The 8,491-nt window shown below is 37.3% G+C and overlaps 1 protein-coding gene across 2 annotated transcripts in view; it reads right to left on the bottom strand.

The window, feature by feature from the left end:
* Positions 1 to 2,889: 2,889 nt before the first annotated feature.
* Positions 2,890 to 8,491, bottom strand: part of ctdsplb (CTD (carboxy-terminal domain, RNA polymerase II, polypeptide A) small phosphatase-like b) — a 24,545-nt gene continuing 18,943 nt past the window's right edge. For both annotated transcript variants that reach the window (XM_073848950.1, XM_073848951.1), the window contains 2 exons: positions 7,995 to 8,180; positions 2,890 to 4,949 (listed from right to left, as the gene is read on the bottom strand). In XM_073848950.1, the coding sequence (XP_073705051.1) occupies positions 4,824 to 4,949; positions 7,995 to 8,180 (312 nt within the window). In that variant the 3' untranslated portion in view covers positions 2,890 to 4,823. The remainder of the gene's footprint in view (positions 4,950 to 7,994; positions 8,181 to 8,491) is intronic.

The following is an 8,491-nucleotide window of genomic DNA, read 5'->3' as shown; positions in this document are numbered from 1 at the left end:
GGTTAATGAGCATTTTTGGATCAGTCGTGCCATATTTGATCGTTTAAACACTTCTTGGTTTCACATCTACAAGATTGTAAGAGTGAACTCTGTTAGTGTGGACATCCAGTCCACATGAAAGCAGAAGAACTGCATTACTGTGGTAACATCACATAACTTCCGTTTTAACAGCAGCTGATTTGAGAATTGGATGACTTTAGCATATATTTGAAAGAGTATCACTTCATATGTCCAACTGCCTGAAACTTGCTGTGAAGTACATATGAAATGTTTAAGATTCTGCACTACTTTTACTCACCCCCATGTCATCAAAGATGTATATGTCTTTCATCAGTCACAAAGAAGTTGTTTTTTGAGTCAAACATTCCCAGATTTTTCTCCATATAGTGGACATCAGTGGTGGCCAATGGGTTGAAGGTCCAAATTACAGTTTCAATGCAGCTTCAAAGGGCTCTACACAATCCCAACCCAAGAATAAGTGTCTTATCTATCGACATGATCTGCCATTTTCGGATAAAAATACAAATGTATGTACTTTCTAACCACACAAGCTCATTTTAGACTAGCTCTGCGATGTGCATGCGTTGTATGTTTAGTTCTTTGCCTGTATACTTCGGTTCAAAAAGGTAGGGTAGGGGAAAAACTCGTCTGATTTTCTTCAACTTCAAAATCGTCCGACATCATTGTTTTAGCCTTTTTTTTTTAATTCGTGCAAGTTCGGTTTGTAAACACTGGGTCAATACTTCCATCTACGTCATATTTGCGTGAGGTCAAGCTAGTGCAAAACAAGCTTTTGTGGTTAAAAAGTATATAAATTTGTGTTTTTCTTAGAAAATTACAGATTGTTTTGCTAGATAAAGACTCTTATTCCTTGGTTGGGATCATGCAGATGCATTAAAGATGTATTGAAACTGCAATTTGGACCTTCAACCTACTGCTACCCATTGAAGTTCACTATATGGAGAAAAATCCTGGAATTTTTCCTCAAAAAACCTTAATTTCGATTGAAGACAGAAAGACACATCTTGGATGACATGGGGGTGAGTAAATTATCAGGACATTTTCTTTCTGGAAGTGAACTTCATTAAATCAAAGAAAAAAAAACATACCAAGACATTTGGAATTCAACTTATCAAATGTGACCCTGGATCACAAAACCAGTCTTAAGTAGCATGGGTATATTTGTAGCAATAGCCAAAAATACATTGTATAAGTCAAAATTTCCTTCTGTAAATAAATCAAAACTTTTTTTATTAGTAATATGCATTGCTAAGAACTTCATTTGGACAACTTTAAAGGTGATTCTCTCAATATTTAGATTTTTTTTTGCACCCTCAAATCCCAGCTTTTCAAACTGTTGTATCTCGGCCAAATATCCTGTCCTATCAAACCATGCATCAGTGGAAAGATGATGCATTAATCTCAATTAAAAAAAAAAAAAAACTGACTCTTATTTGACTGGTTTTGTGGTCCAGGGTCAAATCATTATGCTGATATTATAATTTGTAAATTAACTTTACTTTAAATAAGAGCAATCTCAGACTGTATTTACTGGAATTGTAGAGCTTTTTTCTTATCAGCATTCACACTCAACATTTACTAATGAAGAAAAAAAGTTTTAGGAGACAAACTTGAGCTTACAATCATTAAACCTAATTAGCGCTTCAATTACTTGCCTTCTAATTCTGAAAACCTCTAAAATCTAAAAATCTCTCAACCACTTAAGATATGTGACCCTGGACCACAAAACCAGTTATGAGAGTCAAGTTTTTGAAATCTGAAAGCTGAACAAATAAGCTTTCCATTGATAGGACAGGACAATATTTGGCTGAGATACAACTACTTGAATATCTGGAACCTGAGCGTGCAAAAAAAATTAATATTGAGAAAATCGTCTTTAAAGTTGTCCAAATGAAGTTCTTAATTAATTTTTACAAATCAACAATTACGTTTATATATACTTTACGGTAGGAAATTTACAAAATATCTGTACCGAACATGATCTTTACTTGATATCCTAATGATTTTTGGCGTAAAAGAAAAATCATTTTGACCTATAAACACTATATTGCTAAAAGTATTGGGACACCCTCTTCTAATGAACAGGTTTAACTACTTTAGTAATTCCCATGAGTTCAAATCTTACTGTTTAACCATATAATGATATTCTAGGGAATTGTGCACTTCTAATTTAATAGCAACAGTTTGGACAGGACCCTTTTCCTATTCTAACATGACAATGCCTAAGTGTATAAAGCAAGGTTTAAATAGAAATGATTGATTCAGTCAGTGTGGAAGAACCTGACTGGTTTGCATGAAGTCGTAATCCCAGCTGAACACCTCTGGTGTGACTTTAAATGCAGACCTTGAGCCAAAATCTCATCGCCAAGCACCAATGACTTACATAAGGGTACAGTCATTTTAGACACTTCCAAAACTGGCGCAGCAGAGATGGAAAAACAATTTTTAAATACATGAATTATGCCACGGTTTTGGAAGTGCCTTTTTCTGTTCTAAAGATAGGGGTGTCCCAATACTTTTGGCAATATAGTGTATGTATTCTTGGCTATTGCTACAAATATACCCGTGCTATTTAAGACTGGTTTTGTGGTCCAGGGTCACATATGCTAAAACACACCTGAACTTTTACCACACTGCAATATAAAAAAAAAAATCAAGAGTCATTGTGTTGTTTTTTAAAAAGGTGCTTTAATATAACATGTCAGAGTCCGGAAGAAAACTTACGACAACCATGAATCAATTCAGCTTGAAATATACTCCAAACATCAGCACTGCACAGCCTCTCCAAAACGGATTTCAAACCCCCGAGTCAATCTGTGGACCATTTAAAATGTCTGTATGGCTTACTAGAAAAAAAAAAAGCTGATAAAGAAAATAAGGCATAATTTAATAGGACGTGTCAACTTGAGATATTTAAGTGACATCATGAAAATGTGTACAATGTGTATTAAAAACAGCACCTGACAGTTCAGACGTGGGAAAACACATGGAGAACAGAAGCAAACAACAACTGTGAGCAAAACCAATAGTGTTTCAACGCTGTCAGATCAACGGAAGTCTGTGTTCAAAGAACAAAAAGTGAAATTTGCAAAGTGAAAGCTAGAAATCAAAAACATTAGCAAGCCAAATGTCCAGAAAGAGAGGCTGTACAGCACATCAACAAGCAGAAAACAGCAAAGTGTGGGCTAACATAATTAAGCATACATCTCAAATACTGACAGAAGACCATAAACGTGAAAATGAATCTCTCTCAGGATAAAGAGAGATAGAGAGAGGTAGACAATGAAAGACTGAGGGGAAAAAAAAAAAAAAAAAAAAACAGAGGACAACGTGTAGTGACCGAACTGTGACGTGGCGGACTCTGGGCAGAGACAAAAAGAGAAAGAGAGGTTATTGCCTGTTCAGCAGCGGATCGGGACGTCCCGTCGCTGCTCCTCTCATCTTAGGCACTGCGGTGATGGAGAGCCTGCGCAGCTTGCGCCAAACGCTTTCAAAGAATCTCAGTGGGAGAAAAGGGCTCCGTTTAGCTTTTCAGGATAAGAGCAAACCCTTTAAGGCTCTACAGCGTTCGTTCCGCCCTTGGACTACGCTTTGGCAACAAGCCGCACAGCGCTCTAGTCCCTGGGATGGTACTCGACGTACCCTACAGGGAGGTCTTTTGTAGTGTAGTATACAGCGGTAGCAGCAGCAGGGTATGGTTTAAAACAAAGTCGAAACAAAAATCTAGATGAAGATGATGGACCTGTACCAGTTCTCGATAACTCACGACTCAAACAGAAAGAATTAAAATGATAAAAGGGATACATTTGCAATTGTGCATCCTGGTTTCCATAAAGGACACTTCCCCTTACAAACACTACCTGGGGGGAACAACTGCCAACTGCAGTGTCTACGCTACTTCACCAAAGGCATTCAGATCAACGTAAAGTTTCGGAATTGCGTGTTTTTGAAATGTCCAAACATTTGTCTCCAGCACCAATATTAGCGTCGGGCCTGTTTGCCGAAAACCGAAAGTACTTCAGCATGGGATCGCGAGACAAATATCAATTGGCACGGTACGAGATTGTGTCTTCTAGGTTAGTTGGCAAAAGAGGCTGTGGTATATGAGACGAGTAACCTAACAAGTGCAAACGCATTCCTTTGCTCTTAGAAAACAAACTAAACATACACAAGTCTAAGATAATAGTCTCGGTCTATATAATGGCACAAGCTAAAGCAAAAATTGAAACGAAAGGAGCACGAGAAGAACGAAAGATGGAGACGTGTACCCAGCTTTACATAATTAAAAATCTCTGGCCTCTTTAACAGTGCTTTTATAAAAAGAGAGTCTGACCTGCCTCCGTTTTTAAAGCATATAATTCTTGTAAAGATTAGGTTTCTCTGGAAATACGTCTGTGTACAAAATGTTAATTTCCCCCGTAAAAATGACATTCAAAAAAGGCACTTTGTTGGGTCGGAGAGGAAACCCCACAGTCCTTTAACCCTACGGATTTCTACCTGCATAGCAACACCTCGGAGAATGGTTATGACTCGGATATTTCGTTTCGAAAAAAGGGAAAGGAAAAGAAGAAGTTGATTTTTTTGGTTTATCATAAGCACTTTTCAAAAGAGAAATATTTGAGTGTCCTTTAAATGTTCAAAGTCTGTTTATGTCACTGTGTGCGTGTCCTGGTTGGGAGTATGGGTGAGGTGAGGACTGCAGGCTGGAGGAGAGAGGAGCTGGGAGCCGAGCGGCTCTTCCGCTCTCCACCGGGGGGGACTCGCACCGGCCCCTCGCCGCCGGCCGCCGGGGCTCAAGCCTGCTACCTGCCCCTCAGGTTCTGCAGCACCCCGTACACGTCCTCCTCTTTGCTCAGTCCCTCAAAGAAAGGCAGCAGGTCCAGGAGCTCCGTGTCATTCATGTCATCAAACCACGACTGCACGGGAACCTTTACAAGACACACACACACACACACACACACACACACACACACACACACAGTTATTACCTGACATTACGTAATAATCAGATAATACAATCTTATGTTATGAAATGTCTGTGGTCCAAAATCTTGATAATGAACAACAGAGTACTTTGTCACATTGTGCAGCACTTTCACTTTCAATGTGACAACAACAAAAAAGCTGCCAGAGTGGCGTTGTACCAGTTTTGGACAGTGTGAATTGTTGCTGAAACTGAATTAAGTACTAAATATAATAAACAAGAACAAGAATGGGAACCAAGAAATGTATTCATTTTGGTTCTGATTCTTAATATTTTGATTCAATGATGATTCTTTTGGCACTTATGAGGCAGAAACATTTTGAGGTTGGGGAATGCAATATCCAAATTATAAGATCATTATTATTTTTAATAATATAAACACTACCAGTTAAAAGATTTTAGACAGTAAAATTTTTATTAAGTTTATTTTTTATAAATGAGTCTCTTCTGCTGACCAAGCCTGCATTTATTTGATCCAAAATACAGCTAAAGCTGTAACATTGTGAAATATTTTAGTACTTAAAATAACTTGAAATTTTATTTGAATATATTTTAAAATGTAATTTATTCCTGTGATCAAAGCTGAATTTTCAGCATCATTACTCCAGTTTACAGTGACACATGATCCTTCAGAAATGCTGATTTGCTGTTCAAGAATTTTTATTATTATTATTATTATTATTAATAACATTTAAAACAGTTGAGTACATTTTAAAATCAATTATAGAAATTAATACTTTTATTTAGCAGGCATGCTTTAAATTGATCAAAAGTGATGATAAAGACATTTATAGTATAACAAACCAGTTCTATTTCAGATAAATGCTGTTCTTCTGAACTTTCTATTCATCAAAGAAACCTGGGGAAAAAAAAATCTACTCAGCTGTTTTCAACATAAAAATAATGTTTTTTAAACAGCAATCAGAATATTAGAATGATTTCTGAAGGATCATGTGACTGGAGTAATGACGCTAAAAAGTCAGCTTTTAAAAATCACAGGATATATATATTCAAATAGAAAACGGTTATTTTAAATAGTAAAAATATTTCAAAATTGTACTGTTTTGCTGTACTTTTGATCAAATAAATGCAGGCTTGGTGAGCAGAAGAGACTTCTTCATAAAAAGATTACAAATCTTACGGTGCAAAAACTTATGACTGGTAGTGTACATGTATAATTTATATAAATATTTAATTATTTAATTATTTCCACAATGGGGAAAATGTGGATGGAATCCTGTCACAAAAATGGAATTTACTCGTTGATTTTTTTTTTTTAAATCAATTAATTAGATACGGCTTTGATCATTAAAATTTAATGAAACCATTTAAATGGTGAAAATAAAATTACCTGACCTTATTGAATATATAGGAGTTTCCCTTTCAGACACAATTTATGGGAGGAGAGTATTAAAATGAATCACGCAATGTGATTTACTAACATTTGCGCTTGTCAAATTACTGGTATTTGCACCATTATTTAACGCCCAAATTACGCAGTAATTTGCGCTGCTCTTAGTAGATTGCGCTGGTCATTATGGAAATGATCAGGCTGTGTCAGTGTCTTTAATGTGTGCATTGTTAGCAAATCACACACAGAATTTTCCCCTCCCATCAGTGCTTTTATGGAATTGCGCTCTAACGCTAATTTGCCCTGTTTAGTGAATCTGGAACATCGTTTTGTTTTTTTATCATTACAATTTTTTACCAAAAAAAAAAAATAAGTGTAGCTTTAACTACACACTGTCTTATGAACAGCCAGCTCAACCATATTAACCCATTTAAGTCTTACAACATAGTAATTGTAAGGGGTGTGTGTTCGATTCACTAAAAATAATAATTTGGGTGACTACTACTATGCATGCTACTATGCGTAAACAAAGTTGTTATTTTTGCACACTAATAGTATTTTTGTAGCTTCATAAAATTACGGTTGAATCACTGATGTCACATGGACTATTTTATTCTTCTTATGTCCTTACTACCTTTCTGGGCCTTAAAGGAACAGTCCACTTTTTTTTGGAAATAGGCTCATTCTCCAACTCCCCCCCCCCCCCCCCCCCGAGTTAATAAGTTGAGTTTTACCGTTTTGAAATCCATTCAGCCATTCTCCTGTTCTGGCGATATCACTTTTCGCATAGCTTAGCATAGATCATTGAATCCTATGAGACCAATAGCATCGCGTTCAAAAATGACCAACGAGTTTCGATATTTGTCCTATTTAAAACTCGACTCTTCTGCAGTTATATCGTGTACTAAGACCGGCGGAAATGTAAAGCTGCAATTTTCTAGGCCGATAAGTTTAGGAACTACACTCCCATTCCGGCGTAATAGTCAAGGAAGTTTGCTGCCGTAACACAGCCGAAGCAGGTGGAGTATTATCACACAGCGCCTGAAATTAGTTCCCAGCTGGGTTAGCATTTCCACATGTGCTGCGTGGTATTACTGCGCCTGCTTCGGCCATATTACGGCAGCAAACTTCCTTGACTATTACGCCGGAATGGAAGTGTAGTTCCTAAACTTATTGGCCTAGAAAATTGCAGCTTTACATTTTCCGCCGGTATAAGTACACAATATAACTGTAGAAGAGTCGAGTTTTAAATAGGACAAATATCGAAACTCGTTGGTCATTTTTGAACGCGATGCTATTGGTCTCATAGGATTCAATGATCTATGCTAAGCTATGCTAAAAGTGATATCGCCAGAACAGGAGAACGGCTGAATGGATTTCAAAATGGTAAAACTCAACTTATTAACTCAGGGGGAGTTGGAGAACGAGCCTATTTCCAAAAAAAGTGGAGTGTTCCTTTAAAGGTGGAAGGACCCTTGCTGTCTATGCAGGGTCAGAAAGCTCTTGCATTTCAACAGAAACATCTTAATTTGTGTTCCAAAGATGAATGAAGGTCTTTCAGGGTGAATAATTAATGACAGAATTTAAATTTTGTGTTGAACTATCCCTTTAAGACTTTCATTGACAATCAAAACTCACAGCATTTTCAGGATGGAAAATGTAGGAAGCAGGGGAGTTGTCCACGATGATGACGTTCCTGAGCTCTCTCCCGAGCCGACTTAGATCTTTGACATAGTTCCCTCTATGGAAAACGCAGGATTCCCGGAAGAGTCGTGCCCGAAACACACCCCACTGGTCCAGCAGGTCAGCCACGGGGTCAGCATACTGAAGCACACACAGATATGGCAGAAACTTACAAATAAGATAAATGAGGATGTTCAAACTGTTCATGCACTGATTAAACAATCGAGTCACTGTAGAATCGTCCAGCTGCTCCCTGCAACAAATACAAATATAAAAGAGAAAAAGCAAGCTGCTAGAGCAACGTAACACTATTTCCATCTCTATGCAAATGAAAACGTCTACAAAGAGACTGTAAGGAAACCTACAAACCATCAGATATGTATCTCTCAGTAAGAAAGCTTGCTCTAAAGCCAATAAGCCGCTATGTCCTCGATGACACGGAAGCAATCAAG

This window comes from Garra rufa, chromosome 10 (assembly GCF_049309525.1).
Source record: "Garra rufa chromosome 10, GarRuf1.0, whole genome shotgun sequence".
Classification (NCBI taxonomy): Eukaryota; Metazoa; Chordata; class Actinopteri; order Cypriniformes; family Cyprinidae; genus Garra; species Garra rufa.
The sequence above is the reverse complement of the archived record's forward strand: the minus strand, read 5'-3'. Positions and strand labels throughout refer to the sequence as shown.